General features: G+C 45.4%; 1 protein-coding gene across 13 annotated transcripts in view; it reads left to right on the top strand.

The window, feature by feature from the left end:
- ctif (CBP80/20-dependent translation initiation factor) overlaps positions 1-13,038 on the top strand; it is a 183,284-nt gene extending 170,246 nt beyond the window's left edge. For 4 of the 13 annotated variants that reach the window (XM_055864054.1, XM_055864058.1, XM_055864062.1 and 1 more), the window contains 2 exons: positions 6,344-6,397; positions 8,450-13,038. In XM_055864054.1, coding sequence (XP_055720029.1) covers positions 6,344-6,397; positions 8,450-8,668 — 273 coding nt within the window. In that variant the 3' untranslated portion in view covers positions 8,669-13,038. The remainder of the gene's footprint in view (positions 1-6,343; positions 6,398-8,449) is intronic. The other 9 variants (XR_008752985.1, XR_008752983.1, XR_008752982.1 and 6 more) reach the window with 9 other exon arrangements.
- The last annotated feature ends 4,471 nt before the right edge of the window (positions 13,039-17,509 follow it).

The raw sequence follows: 17,509 nt of genomic DNA, 5'->3' as shown, positions 1-17,509 counted from the left end.
CATACACATGGTTAGCAGATGGTATTGGTCACATACACATGGTTAGCAGATGGTATTGGTCACATGCAGATGTTAATGGTCACATACACATGGTTAGCAGATGTTAATGGTCACATACACATGGTTAGCAGATGTTAATGCGAGTGAAGTGAAATGCTTGTGCTTCTAGTTCCGACCGTGCAGTAATATCTAACAAGTAATCTAACAATTTCACAACAACTATCTTATACACACTAAAGGGGCGAATGAGAATATGTACATATAAATATATGGATGAGCGATGGCCGAACGGCATAGGCAAGATGCAGTAGATGGTGTAGAGTACAGTATATACGTATAAGATGATTAATGTAGGGTATGTAAACATTATATAAAGTGGCATTGTTTAAAGTGGCTAGTGATACATTTATTACCTAAATCTTTTCATTATTAAAGTGGCTAGAGATGAGTCAGTATGTTGGCAGCAGCCACTCAATGTTAGTGATGGCTGTTTATTAACAGTCTGATGGCCTTGAGATAGAAGCTGTTTTTCAGTCTCTCGGTCCCCGCATTGATGCAGTTTGGAAATTTTACAAGCGATTGTGAATGAGAGGTGTTGTGCAAATGAACAAAGTGATTCTAATGCTGAGCAGAAATTACAATATGAAGTATTTTTAGATCTGTGTTTACAAAAGGCAGCAAGATATTTCTTATGCATTGTGTCTATTTGTTGTTGTTGGTGTGTAAAATGCAGAATTCTGAAGTAAAACCTAGTCTACCTTGCTGTAACTAAGTGGCTGAATGAATAAGGTGGCGGTAGATGTCTACAGTGTTGAAGGCAAAGCCCTTTTGGATTTGTTTTTTGTATAACTGCCGCTGCCATCTTGATTTCCTTGCGTTTTTTTTCTCCTCTTTGTTCTCAGCCCTTCTGCCCCCCCCCCCCCCCCCCCCAATCTTCTCCTAGCGACTCCAGACTACACACAGACACAGCATGTAGACATGCTGCTGGAGAGCCAGAACTACATGCGTCAATACTATGTTCATTTGCACAACATCTCTCATTCACATTTGCTTGTAAAATTTCCAAACTCACCAAATATGCCATTCGGTAGCTACCGCCCAACCATAGTTTGGACCTGCCTGGATTTACAACCCTATTCTGTTTGGACTGAGCTGTTAGGTAGCCAAGCTTTCACATCTCGCTCTTTCTCTCTCAATTCAATTGAAAGGGCTTTATTGGCACGGGACACATATGTCTACATTGCCAAAGCAAGTAGCGTTAGCCATCAACTGCTAACGTTAGCCATCAAGCTAATGAAGTTAGTCAGAGATGAGTTTTCCAATTGCGCTGGAGAGGTAAATGAACGGTTCCAGCGCTGTAGAAGCTGTATCTACTACGCTTTGTTTCAGTACAAACTGGATCACTGAGTTCCAGTGTGGCAATTGTTTGCTTGCCGAGGGTTATAGGCTTGATGTGGCTTCCTTGATCACACAGGTCGCCAGCCTACGTAAGAAACTGAGGAAACTGCGCCACCAGAGTCTCTGGGTTCGCCCCCAGGCTCTGTCGCAGCCGGCCGCGACCGGGAGGTCCGTGGGGCGACGCACAATTGGGCTAGCGTCGTCCGGGTTAGGGAGGGTTTGGCCGGTAGGGATTTCCTTGTCTCATCGCGCTCCAGCGACTCCTGTGGCGGGCTGGGCGCAGTGCGTGCTAACCAAGGGGGCCAGGTGCACGGTGTTTCCTCCGACACATTGGTGCGGCTGGCTTCCGGGTTGGAGGCGCGCTGTGTTAAAGAAGCAGTGCGGCTTGGTTGGGTTGTGCTTCGGAGGACGCATGACTTTCGACCTTCGTCTCTCCCGAGCCCGTACGGGAGTTGTAGCGATGAGACAAGATAGTAATTACTAGCGATTGGATACCACGAAAATTGGGGAGAAAAGGGGATAAAAAAAAAAAAATTAAAAAGAAGGAAAAAAAAGAAACTGAGGAAATGTTTACCTTTTCTACGCCGGTGCCTGGATGGCGTTCACACCGACTGGCCGGTGTTGCCCGGAGTTCGTTCGCCAGGGGAGCCATCTCCTGCCTCTCCTCCCCCATCTGATAGTGGAGTCGAAGGAGCACAGCAAGAGGAGCATGACAATCAACGATGGTTGCATGTCACGAACCGTGGAGGCCAGCACCATTCTGTGAAGCGTGGGAGTGGGTGGATTTCTAAGTCATTCTCGCCAGCCATGATTTTGGGCAGCTCCGTGGTAAGGAATGTGACAGTTCCTGGTGCAGAAACAATGTCCTACCCCGGAGCTCGAGTAAATGACATTACTAAGCTGCTCCCGAATGCACTACTCCAGGACATGAACATCAATGCTATCGTAGTCCATGTGGGTTTTAATGACATTATGACGTGCAGCTCTGAACAGTTGAAACTGGATTTTAAAGAGCTGACTGACTCTCTGATAGACACTAATATAAGACCCATCATATCTGGCCCTGTGCCCTCTCTGATCATATCTGGCCCTGTGCCCTCTCTGATCATATCTGGCCCTGTGCCCTCTCTGATCATATCTGGCCCTGTGCCCTCTCTGATCATATCTGGCCCTGTGCCCTCTCTGATCATATCTGGCCCTGTACCCTCTCTGAATGATTCTTTCTCTTCACAACTGGCTACGTGATTATTGCAGCTCAATGTGTGTAACTTTTGTTGACAATTTCGATACCTTTTTGAAACAAAACACGTTTTATAAGCAGGATGGGATCCACCCAAATCATTTGGGTTCCTGGATCCTTTCACAGCATTATAAGGCTGCGTTGAGAAAATGAATTATCAATGACCCAAGCCCAGCTCAGTTAATCCCTACCATTGTGTCGCTGAGTTGTCATAATGCTTCAGAAAATGTACATTATCCCAGGGGCATTGGTAGACACAATGTAAGTAACCTAATGTATGTCCCTCTAACTGCCCTGAATGCCTCTGCTGATCCTACAGCTGTTGTATGCAGCAATCATGTGTCTATGAACCAGATTTATGCTGTTAGCACTGAGGCGGTGTGCTCTAGTAGGAAGTCTACTGTGTGCAGCTCACCCTGCACGAACTAACATAAATAGCATGATAATATCTACTTCTGCTAAGCTTCCCAGTAAAGCAATGAAAACAAGCAAGCTTCCCAGAAAAGTGCTCATAATAGCCCACGTCAACATATGTAGCTTAAGAAACAAGGTTCATGAAATGTATAACTTGCTAGTAACAGATGACATCCATATCCTGGCTATCTCTGAAACTCAATTAGACAATACCTTTGATACAGTGGTAGCAATACAAGGTTATAACATTTACAGAAAATAAATGCCAGTGGTGGAGGTGTGGCTGTTTATATTCAGAACCACATTCCTGTAAAGATTAGAGAGGATCTCATGTTAAATACTGTTGAAGTAATATGTCTACAGGTTCATCTGCCTCACCTAAAGCCCATTCTGGTGGGAAGCTCCTATAGACCACCAACTGCTAACAGTCAGTATCTGGATAACATGTGTGAAATGCTTGATAATGTATGTGATATCAACAGAGGTATATTTTCTGAGTGATTTAAATATTGACTGGCTTTCATCAGGCTGCCGACTCGAGAAAAAGCTTCAAACTGTAACCAGTGCCTGCAACCTGGTTCAGGTTATCAGTCAACCTACCAGGATAGTTACAAACAGCACAGGAATGAAATCATGTATTGATCACATCTTTACTAATGCTGCAGAAATGTGTTTTAAAGCAGTATCCAGATCCATCAGATGTAGTGGTCACAGTAGCCATATCTAGGAAAACCAAAGTTCCAAAGGCTGGGCCTAATATAGTGTATAGGAGGTCATACAATAAGTTGTGTAGTGATTCCTATGGTGTTGATGTAAATAATATTTGTTGTTCCATGGTGTGTAATGAGGAGCAAGCACACGCTGCACTTAACACATTTATGAAATTGCTTATTCCAGTTACTAATAAGCATGCACCATTTAAGAAAATGACTGTAAAAACTGTTAAATCCCTGTGGATTGATGAGGAATTGAAAAATGGTATGGTTGAGAGTGATGAGGCAAAAGGAATGGCAAATAAGTCTGGCAGCACAACTGATTGGCAAACGTACTGCAAATTGAGAAACCATGTGACTAAACTGAATAAAAAGAAGAAACTACCCTATGAAACAAAGATAAATGACATAAAGAATGATAGTAAAAAGCTTTGGAGCAGCTTCAATTACATGTTTTGGGAAAAAAGGCAAACTCAGCTCCATCATTCATTGAATCAGATGGCTCATACATTACAAAACCGACTGATATTGCCAACTACTTAGCAAACTTAGGCATGACATGCCAGCAACAAATGCTGACACTACACACAGCTCAGACATCCATGCATACCCCACCAGAGGTCTCTTCACAGTCCCCAAGTCCAGAACAGTCTATTGGAGGCGCACAGTACTACATAGAGCCATGACTATATGGAACTCTATTCCACAGTACTACACAGAGCCAAGACTACATGGAACTCTATTCCACATCAAGTAACTGACGCAAGCGGTAGAATCAGATAAAACATTTTTTTATTTTTAAGAAAAAAATATACCTTATGGAACAGCAGTATACTCACTATACACACACACACACACTAATGGGGATCCATAATAAATACACATATACAATGAATAGTAAACATTACGCTCACAGAAGTTCCAAAAGAATAGAGACATTTCAAATGTCATATTATGTCTATATACAGTGTTGTAATAATGTGCAAATAGTTAAAGTACAAAAGGGAAAATAAATCAACATAAATATGGGTTGTATTTACAATTGTGTTTGTTCTTCACTGGTTGCCCTTTTCTTGTGGCAACAGGTCACAAATCTTGCTGTTGTGATGGTACACTGGTATTTCACCCAGTAGATATTGGAGTTTATTAAAATTGGATTTGTTTGTGGGTCTGTGTAATCTGAGGGAAATACAGTACCAGTCAAAAGTTTTAGAACACCTACTCATTCAAGGGTTTTTCTTTATTTTTACTATTTTCTACATTGTAGAATAATAGTGAAGACATCAAAACTATGAAATAACACATATGGAATCATGAAGTAACCAAAAAAGTGTTAAACAAAGGTTCTTCAAAATAGCCACTCTTTGCCTTGATGACAGCTTTGCATACTCTTGGCATTCTCTCAACCAGCATTCTCTCAACCTCTCAACCAGCCTTGTTAATTTGTGTAATTTCTTTCTTTCTTAATGCGTTTAAGCTAATCAGTTGTGTTGTGACAAAGTAGGGATGGAATACAGAAGATAGCCCCTATTTGGTAAAATACCAAGTCCATATTATGCCAAGAACAGTGCAAATAAGCAAAAAAGAAACGACAGTCCATCATTACTTTAAGACATGAAGGTCAGTTAATGCAGAAAATTTCAAGAACTTTTAAAGTTTCTTCAAGTGCAGTCGCAAACACCATCAACTGTAAGACCCAGAGTTACCTCTGCTGCAGAGGATACGTTCATTAGAGTTAGCAGCCTCAGAAATTGCAGCCCAAATAAACACTTCACAGAGTTCAAGTAACAGACATCTCAACAACTGTTCAGAGGAGACTGCGTGAATCAGGTCTTCATTGTCAAATTGCTGCAAAGTAACCACTACTAAAGGAAACCAATAAGAAGAAGAGACTTGCTTGATCCAAGAAACACGAGCGATGGATCCAAAGTTGAGATTTTTGATTCCAATCGCCATGTCTTTGTGAGACACAGATATGGGAACTCCTTCAAGACTGTTGGAAAAGCATGCGAGGTGAAGCTGGTTGAGAGAACGCCAAGAGTGTGCAAAGCTGTCATCAAGCAAAGGGTGGCTACTTTGAAGAATCTGAAATGTAAAATATATTTTGATTTGTTTAACGATTTTGTTTACTACATGATTCCATATGTGTTATTTCCATAGTTTTGATGTCTTCGCTATTATTCTACAATGTAGAAAATAGTCAAAATAAAGACCCTTGAATGAGTAGGTGTGTCCAAACTTTTGACTGGTACTGTATGTCTCTGGTGATACAATTGTCAGGATTAGGAAGTGCAGCTCAGTTTCCATCTCATTTTGTGGGCAGTGTGCACATAGCCTGTCTTATCTTGAGAGCCAGGTCTCTCTGTGTCTCTCTTTGTTTTTCCTCTCATTGTCATTCGACCTCACAAACAGAAAGACGGTACTAGTCATACACACAGTACAGTACCCATCTCTGCTATGGGTGTATATTTGTAACTTCTGCCACTCTGCATGACTGCTTTATTCTGAGCTATAGACATAAATAAAGAATAAACAGATACTGTATCTCTATAGAGACATCTCTCATCATCTGTTGCAGCTGCTGCAGTCTCCCGAGGTTAAGGAGGATGCAGTCCTCTGCTGTTCTATGGAGGTATGTACACTTCATATTCTATCTTTTCTGTCCTGTACGTCAACACACTCCCATCTTCACTGAAGCCTCTTACAGTACACATTGGTCCTTTGTATATTAATGGACAGAGAGGCAGTAGGACAGAGAGGCAGTAGGACAGAGAGGCAGTAGGACAGAGAGGCAGTAGGACAGAGAGGCAGTAGGACAGAGAGGCAGTAGGACAGAGAGGCAGTAGGACAGAGAGGCAGTATACACTGTATACTCTTCATATTCTATCTATTCTGTCCTGTACGTCAACACACTTTTCAGCCCAATACAATTGTAGTCAGGCTGTTGTCTGTCTGGATGTAGTGAAGGAATCTTTCTGTCTCAGCATGAATTATAGAGTGACACTGAGGTAGTGTAGAGGCTAAGAACAGAGTCTGAAACTAGTTTGCAGACTAGAGACTAGAGCCTGGAGCTGAAATTGAGATCAGAGGAGAGCTGGGGAGAGGAGGAGAGGAGGGCTGGGGAGGAGAGGAGGGGAGGAGAGGAGTCCTGGGGAGGAGAGGAGAGGAGGGCTGGGGAGGATAGGAGGGCTGGGGAGGAGAGGAGGAGAGGAGAGGAGGGCTGGGGAGGAGAGGAGAGGAGAGCTGGAGAGGAGAGGAGGGCTGGGGAGGAGAGGAGAGGAGGGCTGGGGAGGAGCTCTGTTCAAGGCAGAGAAAGAGAGAGCACGAGGGCAGAGCAGGGAAGGTGACCTGTCAGGCCAGCTCTAGGAAGTCTGCTATAGGAGAGCTAATCACTAATTGTTTTTTGGGGGAATTTGAGAATATCAGTCGGACTGGACAGACAGGCCAAGGTTCCTATAATGGGACTCCATTCTTCCGTGACAGACCTATGTTAAAGAGCGTGCCCCTAACCTTTCACAACTCAGACACCCCCACTCGGAAGCCAACCAGCCCCGTCCCTTAGACAGACACCCCCACTCGGAAGCCAACCAGCCCCGTCCCTTAGACAGACACCCCCACTCGGAAGCTAGTTAACCAGCCCCGTCCCTTAGACAGACACCCCCACTCGGAAGCTAGTTAACCAGCCCCGTCCCTTAGACAGACACCCCCACTCGGAAGCTAGTTAACCAGCCCCGTCCCTTAGACAGACACCCCCACTCGGAAGCTAGTTAACCAGCCCCGTCCCTTAGACAGACACCCCCACTCGGAAGCTAGTTAACCAGCCCCGTCCCTTAGACAGACACCCCCACTCGGAAGCTAGCCAACCAGTCTCTCAGACGCCCCCACTCTGAAGCTAGCCAACCCGTCTCTCAGACACCCCCACTCTGAAGCTAGCCAACCCGTCTCTCAGACACCCCCACTCGGAAGCTAGCCAACCAGTCTCTCAGACACCCCCACTCTGAAGCTAGCCAACCCGTCTCTGACAGACACCCCCACTCTGAAGTTAACCAACCAGTCTCTCAGACAGACACCCCCACTCTGAAGCTAGCCAACCAGTCTCGAAGATACACCCACTCTGAAGCTAGCCAACCAGTCTCTTAGTCACACCCCCCCACACCCCCCCACTCTGAAGCTAGCCAACCCATCTCGCAGTCACACCCCCCCACTCTGAAGCTAGCCAACCAGTCTCTTAGTCACACCCCCCCCACTCTGAAGCTATCCAACCCATCTCTCAGACAGACACGCCCACTCTGAAGCTAACCAACCAGTCTCGCAGACACACCCACTCTGAAGCTAGCCAACCAGTCTCTTAGTGACACCCCCCCCCCACTCTGAAGCTAGCCAACCCATCTCTGTCACACACCCCCACTCTGAAGCTAGCCAACCCATCTCTGTCACACACCCCCACTCTGAAGCTAGCCAACCCGTCTCTCAGTCACACACCCCACTCTGAAGCTAGCCAACCAGTCTCTCAGACACACCCCCCACTCTGAAGCTAGCCAACCCGTCTCTGACTAGCCTATATTCAGACGTCTAGATGTAACCCTAACTCTCCTCCCTCCTCCTAACCCCCCTCCCTCCCCTCTTCTCATCCTCCCTCCCCCTAACCCCCCTCCTCCCCTCTCTTCCTCCTCCTCTCCTCCAGCTGCAGTCCACAGGTCATCTCCTGGAGGAGCAGCTTCCAGAGATGATGACTGAGCTCCTTGCCACAGCCAGGGACAAGATGCTGTGTCCGGCTGAGTCCCAGCTGACACGCTCCCTCCTCATGGAGGTCATTGAGCTCCGTGCCCACCACTGGACCCCTCTGGAGGCCCTCACCACACAGTACTACAACAGAACCATTCAGAAGCTCACCACCGCCTAGCCACCCAGGGCCCAGGACTGGACCTAGGCTCACAGGTCTTCAGGTCTCTCTTGAAAAAGACATTTTATCTCAATAAGACAACCTGGTTAAATCAAATAAAAAGGTCCAGTTGTCTGACATAGGGAGGCCTTAACTGGGTTAATAGCTAGGAGGCATGGGACCATAGCGGGCGGCAGTACAGAATTTATCTGGGGCCGAAAGGGTTTAGGTTACGGTTTGGGGATGAGACAAGACAGAAACATGTGAAACCATGCATAAACAAGTCGAACACTACACACACAACTAAAAAGACCGGCCACTGGCCATGCTGCCTGTTCCAACGAGACGGGAGGAGGACAAAGAGTGTTTGTGAGGCGCGTAGAGGAGAGGGGTGTGTGGGGGTACAGGGTCGGGTAACAGCCGTCTCTGGGGAACAGAGGGTCTCCTCAGAGGATAAAAAGAGAAGGCGGTGTCCAGAGGGACATTTCATTCTCTATCTCTTTTGTGCTTGTTTGCCAACTACCCGCCCTCCTATCTGTTTCCTCTGTCTCTCCTCCTCCTTTCAACTCTAGACCCCTTCCACCCCGGGGTCTATGTGGCTGGGGGAGCATGCCTCCCTCTAGTTTGTCCCCTCACCAGGCGACCCTCTCTTGCCAGGCGACCCTCTCTTGCCAGGCGACCCTCTCTTGCCAGGCGACCCTCTCTCCCCAGGCAACCCTGCCTCCCTCCTCCCCAGGCGAACCTGCCTCCCTCCTCCCCAGACCTGCCTGCCTACCTCCTCCCCAGACCTGCCTGCCTACCTCCCCCCCAGGCCTGCCTGCCTCCCTCTCTTCCCAGGCCTGCCTCCCTCTCTTCCCAGGCCTGCCTCCCTCTCTTCCCAGGCCTGCCTCCCTCTCTTCCCAGGCCTGCCTGCCTCCCTCTCTTCCCAGGCCTGCCTCCCTCTCTTCCCAGGCCTGCCTCCCTCTCTTCCCAAGCCTGCCTCTCTTCCCAAGCCTGCCTGCCTTGCCTCCCTCCCCCCCAGGCCTGCCTGCCTCCCTCCCCCAGCCCTTCCTGCCTCCCTCCCCCCAGGCAACATGGACAGGCCTGCTTTAGTCCCCTGCCAGATGCTCTTTGTGTGGCTGAGACACTGGGACACTGGGCCTTGCCTGCTGGCCTGTTTTGGCTGGCTGACAGATGGCTAACATTACTGGAAGAAGACTCAAGTGGGCTGGCTGCAAGACACACACAGGCCAACCCATCCTCCAACCCAGGCTAACCCAGTCAGGCCCCTGACAGAGGGGCACACTGGGTCTGTCGTGGGGGGAGACTTGAGGACTTGGGGGGAGAAGCATCAAGCAACTGCTTTGTTGAGGCTTCTTTGTCATTGTCCTTTTGGGAGGGGTTTAATTTCCTCTGTCTATGGTTTTGTTACCTTCTGTATTAATATTATTATATTATTATTATATTATTTCTTTTAAATCAGGTTTAAATATGTATGACTATGGGATATTTTAGGGCTGACCTGTTGCACTGGTTTGATTTGTTTTAAATGGTTTTAAGGTGATTATTTGCTTTAAAAGTCAAAAATAACAAATACATTTTAACAGTGGTAATGGGTACTAGCATTAAAGGATCCTCAATGGGTTTGAGGAGTTGGTTGACTAGACTGAGGGAAGGTTTGAGGTGTTGGTTGACTAGACTGAGGGAAGGTTTGAGGAGTTGGTTGACTAGACTAAGAGGGAAGGTTTGAGGAGTTGGTTGACTAGACTAAGAGGGAAGGTTTGAGGAGTTGGTTGACTAGACTAAGAGGGAAGGTTTGAGGAGTTGGTTGACTAGACTAAGAGGGAAGGTTTGAGGAGTTGGTTGACTAGACTAAGAGGGAAGGTTTGAGGAGTTGGTTGACTAGACTAAGAGGGAAGGTTTGAGAAGTTGGTTGACTAGACTAAGAGGGAAGGTTTGAGGAGTTGGTTGACTAGACTAAGAGGGAAGGTTTGAGGAGTTGGTTGACTAGACTAAGAGGGAAGGTTTGAGAAGTTGGTTGACTAGACTAAGAGGGAAGGTTTGAGGTGTTGGTTGACTAGACTGAGGGAAGGTTTGGGGAGTTGGTTGACTAGACTAAGAGGGAAGGTTTGAGGAGTTGGTTGACTAGACTGAGGGAAGGTTTGAGGTGTTGGTTGACTAGACTAAGAGGGAAGGTTTGAGGAGTTGGTTGACTAGACTGAGGGAAGGTTTGAGGAGTTGGTTGACTAGACTAAGAGGGAAGGTTTGGTTGACTAGACTAAGAGGGAAGGTTTGAGGAGTTGGTTGACTAGACTGATCGAAGGTTTGAGGAGTTGGTTGACTAGACTAAGAGGGAAGGTTTGAGGAGTTGGTTGACTAGACTGAGGGAAGGTTTGGGGAGTTGGTTGACTAGACTGAGAGAAGGTTTGAGGTGTTGGTTGACTAGACTGAGAGGGAAGGTTTGAGGAGTTGGTTGACTAGACTGAGGGAAGGTTTGAGGTGTTGGTTGACTAGACTGAGGGAAGGTTTGAGGAGTTGGTTGACTAGACTGAGGGAAGGTTTGAGGAGTTGGTTGACTAGACTGAGGGAAGGTTTGAGGTGTTGGTTGACTAGACTGAGGGAAGGTTTGAGGGGTTGGTTGACTAGACTGAGGGAAGGTTTGAGGAGTTGGTTGACTAGACTGAGGGAAGGTTTGAGGAGTTGGTTGACTAGACTAAGAGGGAAGGTTTGAGGAGTTGGTTGTCTAGACTGCGGGAAGCTTTGAGGAGTTGGTTGACTAGACTGAGAGGGAAGGTTTGAGGGGTTGGTTGACTAGACTAAGAGGGAAGGTTTGGCTAGAAGAAAGATTCATAGACATGGTTGGTTTGAAGTCAGTCAGACTAGTGGCCTTGTCAACTATAATAATACATTTATGTAGTTGCGTCCTGTTTTAAAAATTAAGGCTGGGAGGTAGAGTACTTGCTGAGACGGAGTGACCGAATTTGAGTTTATTATTTTTTGCAAAATGAAATGTGGCTCCTTTAAGAGGAGGAAGAAACAAGCATGATAAAATCCTTCTTCAAATGGTCTCCTGTTCAAGCAGCCATTTTGCAAGTCGTTATATCTGTATAATGATGAAATCTTTTAATCTGTGTTATTTTACAGATTTTTTTTATGATATAATGTAGGTAGCTAGTATGTGATTCGCATTATTCTGGCTTCTGCAAATGTGTTTACCACGATATTGACGTATACCAACCCACTCATCATTCTATCATTTGATGGGCTGTATGTAATCCACTGTACAGTAATTAGCAGTATTTAAGAAAACAGAGCGAGCGCTCAGGGGGCATGGTGCAAACAGTGACTATGGCTACATCCTAATTAAATATAATTCCTCCCAAAGTGTGCACTTGTTCACTTCCCTTCACTGATTTGAAAGGAAGTGACTGGTATGAGAACTATGTTCTAGCCCGTACATCCACCAATCCAATGCGTTTAGATTGCGGGAGGTAGTGAACGAGTCTACACTTCAGGAGAAAGGAGATATTTATGGGACGCACCCATGATGATTAGCTATAGGGTTGTATAGGGTTGTGTGGATAGGAAGGTGGCTTTTCTATGTCTTCTTCCTGTGGCTTCAGGTCATGTTGAATGAACTGCTCTGTCTGGGACAGTCTGTCAGTCCTACGACTACTAGTGTTACTTGTTCCTGATTTCTCATTGAATTGAATCTCTCTGGGAAGTTTTGTGTTATTTTTGTTTCTGTCTTGCATCAAGAATCCTAATCTTTAAGGTAGTCACACACCCAAGTCAATAGGAGGGTCTTGAATGGAAACGTATATAATGAGTTGGGAGATCTATAAACCCATCCGTCTAAGTGTGCGCATGCCTATGAGCTGATTCTATTTATTTTATTTGAGGTTTTTATTTAAAATGTTCATTTTAGTTTTTATTTTATCAATGGGTTTTGATTTTAAGTGACTGAATCCATTGTGATACCGATGATCTCTTGCCTGGTAAGTGTGGTATTACTGTGATATTTTAGATTGAAAGCAACGCTGTAGTGCTATTGGCCGATTCCGGTTCCATATGCAAATGGCGTGACTCATTGAAACACAACGGGGTTCTTCCTCATCTGTGACACTGGGCCTCCCGGCGCTGTCTGACACTTGACCTTTAGGTCACGTGACGTACACCGACTATTGAATGCAACGCACCTCTATTTGCATGTCGTTGACATTGGAACGAGGGAGACAGAATGAGATGGGAGGTGTTGGCGTGGTTACTCAAGCGAGGCAAGCTAGTCTACTAGCCAGAGGGTGTACAGATGATGAGCTGTAGAATTTGTGGTTGGTCATCAATTTGTTTTTAGTTTTTTTTATTAAGCAATTGAAAAAAATAAACTAACTGAAAAGAGAAGTGGGAAAAAATGTGTGTACTGTTGTTTTTCCCTGCCTACGTCTGTCTCTTCATATTCAGCTCTTCATATTCAGCGGCTGTCTTGATGTCTGGACATTGGTGTCTTGATGTCTGGACATTGGTGTCTTGATGTCTGGACATTTTCCCATATCCTGAGGACATCACCCCCTTCATCACCTACTTCAGCCACTAAAACCTCTCTGTTTTAGGGGGAAACATCTTGTATGTCTTATGTGTTAGCCTTGTCTCAAACAGAATGCATGTAATACAGTTGAAGTTGGAAGTTTACATTCACTTAGGTTGGAGTCATTAAAACTCATTTTTCAACCACTTCACAAATTTCTTGTTAACAAACTATAGTTTTGGCAAGTCTGGTTAGGACATCTACTTTGTGCATGACACAAGTCATTTTTCCGACAATTGTTTACAGACAGATTATTTCACTTATAATTCACTGTATCACAATTCCAGTGGGTCAGAAGTTTACATACACTAAGTTGACTGTGCCTTTAAACAGCTTGGAAAATTCCAGAAAATGATGTCATGGCTTTAGAAGCTTCTAATTGACATAATTTGAGTCAGATGAAGGTGAACCTGTGGATGTATTTCAAGGCCTACCTTCAAACTCAGTGCCTCTTTGCTTGACTTCATGGAAAAATCAAAAGAAATCAGCCAAGACATCAGAAAAAAAAATTGTAGACCTCCACAAGTCTGGTTCATTCTTGGGAGCAATTTCCAAACACCTGAAGGTACCACGTTCATCTGTACAAACAATAGTACGCATTTATAAACACCATGGGACCACGCAGCCATCAATACCACTCAGGAAGGAGACGCGTTCTGTCTCCTAGAGATGAACGTACTTTGGTGTGAAAAGTGCAAATCAATCCCAGAACAATAGCAAAGGACCTTGTGAAGATGCTGGAGGAAACCGGTACAAAAGTATCCATATCCACAGTAAAACGAGTCCTATATCGACATAACCTGAAAGGCCGCTCAACAAGGAAGAAGCCACTGCTCCAAAACCGTCATAAAAAAGTCAGACTACGGTTTGCAACTGCACATGAGGACGAAGATCGTACTATTTGGAGAAATGTCCTCTGGTCTGATGAAACAAAAATAGAACTGTTTGGCCATAATGACCATCGTTATGTTTGGAGGAAAAAGGGGGAGGCTTGCAAGCCAAAGAACACCATCCCAACCGTGAAACACGGGGGTGGCAGCATCATGTTGTGGGGAGACATCAGTCAGGAAGTTAAAACTTGGTTACAAATGGATCTTCCAAATGGACAATGACCCCAAGCATACTTCCAAAGTTGTGGCAAAATGGCTTAAGGACAACCAAGTCAAGGTATTGGAGTGGCCGTGGCAAAGCCCTGCCCTCAATCCTATAGAAAATGTGTGGGCAGAACTGAAAAAGCGTGTGCGATCAAGGAGGCCTACAAACCTGACTCAGTTACACCAGCTCTGTCAGGAGGAATGGGCCAAAATTCACCCAACTTATTGTGGGAAGCTTGTGGAAAGCTACCCGAAACGTTTGACCCAAGTTAAACAATTTAAAAGCAATGCTACCAAATACTAATTGAGTGTATGTAAACTTCTGACCCACTAGGAATGTGATTTAAATAAATCAAACTGAAATCATACTCTCTACTATTATTCTCTATTTCACATTCTTAAAATAAAGTGGTGATCCTAACTGACCTAGGACAGGGAATTTTTACTAGGATTAAATGTCAGGAATTGTGAAAAACTGCGTTTAAATGTATTTGGCTAAGGTGTATGTAAACTTCCGACTTCAACTGTACATTAGAACCTCTTTGTTTCCCTTCACACACTGAGCTCTTATTATTCAGACAGAATACACACTATATACATCATACTGATGTCATCCATTTTAAAAGCGCTGCATATATTCTAATTGCTGCGTTACATACTTGTAGGTTTTGTACTGCTGGATGACTGGACGTCCTTGTTGGTGATGTTAGGCCCTGACCCAAACCTGGGTTTAGACTGCGCCCCCCCCCCCCCCCCCCCCCCGGGCCCTGGGTGTCTGAGCCCACCCACAGGCAGGACGTCCTTCAGCGTCCGTCCACATCAATCACAGTCTAGGGGTGGAAGGGTGAGACTGGGGGAAATCTACTTCTGATATAGGGGAGGGGGTGTAAATCATGCAGAGGACGTTCTGTTCCTCTGCGCCAACGTTGCCAGATCTTAAATCGCCTGGATAGGGATTATACGTATCAGCTAACCATGTATGTTACAGAAATCTGGTGCCAGACGGTACAGTGCGTGACTTGGCACGCAACCATTGGTTGAGGCATGCATCGTCTGAGCAAGGGGGAGGGACCAAAGTGCGTGTGAAATTATGTCACTACTCATGTCTTATTTCATTTTATTTACGGCCAATAACCATTTAAACGATGTAATATGTATGCAAATTAGGTAATTATTAAGGACTGTGTTCCTCTCAGCTCTTAGGGAAAGGAGTAACCGAAGACCCTGAGAATTCTGGGCTCCCAAGTGGCGCAGCCGTCTAAGGCCCTGCATCTCAGTGTAAGAGGCGTCACTGCAATCCCTGGTTTAAATCCAGGCTGCATCACATCCGGCTGTGATTGGGAGTCCCATAGGGCGGCGCACAATTGGCCCAGCGTTGTCGGGGTTAGGCCGTCATTGTAGAATGAGAATTTGTTATTAACTGATTTGCCTAGTTAAATAAATAAATATGAAAATGCCTCCCACAACACATGTAGTTTGGATGCATGAAGGTGCCTTTATTTAGAATAGTGTGTAAATAGTAGTGGTGTAAACTCACGGCACTGTATCAGTGTTCACTCTACTGTGGTGTAAACTCACGGCACTGTATCAGTGTTCACTTTACTGTGGTGTAAACTCACAACACTGTATCAGTGTTCACTTTACTGTGGTGTAAACTCACGGCACTGTATCAGTGTTCACTTTACTGTGGTGTAAACTCACAACACTTTATCAGTGTTCACTTTACTGTGGTGTAAACTCACGGCACTGTATCAGTGTTCACTTTACTGTGGTGTAAACTCACGGCACTGTATCAGTGTTCACTCTACTGTGGTGTAAACTCACGGCACTGTATCAGTGTTCACTTTACTGTGGTGTAAACTCACGGCACTGTATCAGTGTTCACTTTACTGTGGTGTAAACTCACGGCACTGTATCAGTGTTCACTTTACTGTGGTGTAAACTCACGGCACTGTATCAGTGTTCACTTTACTGTGGTGTAAACTCACGGCACTGTATCAGTGTTCACTTTACTGTGGTGTAAACTCACGGCACTGTATCAGTGTTCACTTTACTGTGGTGTAAACTCATGGCACTGTATCAGTGTTCACTTTACTGTGGTGTAAACTCACAACACTGTATCAGTGTTCACTTTACTGTGGTGTAAACTCATGGCACTGTATCAGTGTTCACTTTACTGTGGTGTAAACTCACAACACTGTATCAGTGTTCACTTTACTGTGGTGTAAACTCATGGCACTGTATCAGTGTTCACTTTACTGTGGTGTAAACTCATGGCACTGTATCAGTGTTCACTTTACTGTGGTGTAAACTCACGGCACTGTATCAGTGTTCACTTTACTGTGGTGTAAACTCATGGCACTGTATCAGTGTTCACTTTACTGTGGTGTAAACTCACAACACTGTATCAGTGTTCACTTTACTGTGGTGTAAACTCACGGCACTGTATCAGTGTTCACTTTACTGTGGTGTAAACTCACAACACTGTATCAGTGTTCACTTTACTGTGGTGTAAACTCACGGCACTGTATCAGTGTTCACTTTACTGTGGTGTAAACTCACGGCACTGTATCAGTGTTCACTTTACTGTGGTGTAAACTCATGGCACTTTATCACTTTACTGCAGTCATTTGTTGTTATTCTTTCACTGTATTACCAAATAAAAACAGAATTGGTCTTTCAGCTTTTTAATGCACACCATCTTATATGTAACGGATGTGAAATGGCTAGCTAGTTAGCGGGTACGCGCTAGTAGCATTTCAATCAGTTACGTCACTTGCTCTGAGACTTAAGTAGTGTTGCCCCTTGCTCTGCAAGAGCCGTGGCCTTTGTGGAGCGATGGGTAACGACCGTGCTTCGTGAGCAACCGTTGTTGATGTGTGCAGAGGGTCCCTGGTTCGCGCCCGTGTCGGGGCGAGGGGACGACGTAAAGTTATACTGTTACATTGGTGCCGTGACCCGGATCACTGGTTGCTGCGGAAAAGGAGGAGGTTGAAAGGGGGGTGAGTGTAACGGATGTGAAATGGCTAGCTAGTTAGCGGGTACGCGCTAGTAGCATTTCAATCAGTTACGTCACTTGCTCTGAGACTTAAGTAGTGTTGCCTCTTGCTCTGCAAGAGCCGTGGCCTTTGTGGAGCGATGGGTAACGACCGTGCTTCGTGAGCAACCGTTGTTGATGTGTGCAGAGGGTCCCTGGTTCGCGCC

This window comes from Salvelinus fontinalis, chromosome 2 (genome assembly GCF_029448725.1).
Source record: "Salvelinus fontinalis isolate EN_2023a chromosome 2, ASM2944872v1, whole genome shotgun sequence".
Lineage (NCBI taxonomy): Eukaryota > Metazoa > Chordata > Actinopteri > Salmoniformes > Salmonidae > Salvelinus > Salvelinus fontinalis.
This window is presented reverse-complemented; position numbering and strand designations above follow the sequence as displayed.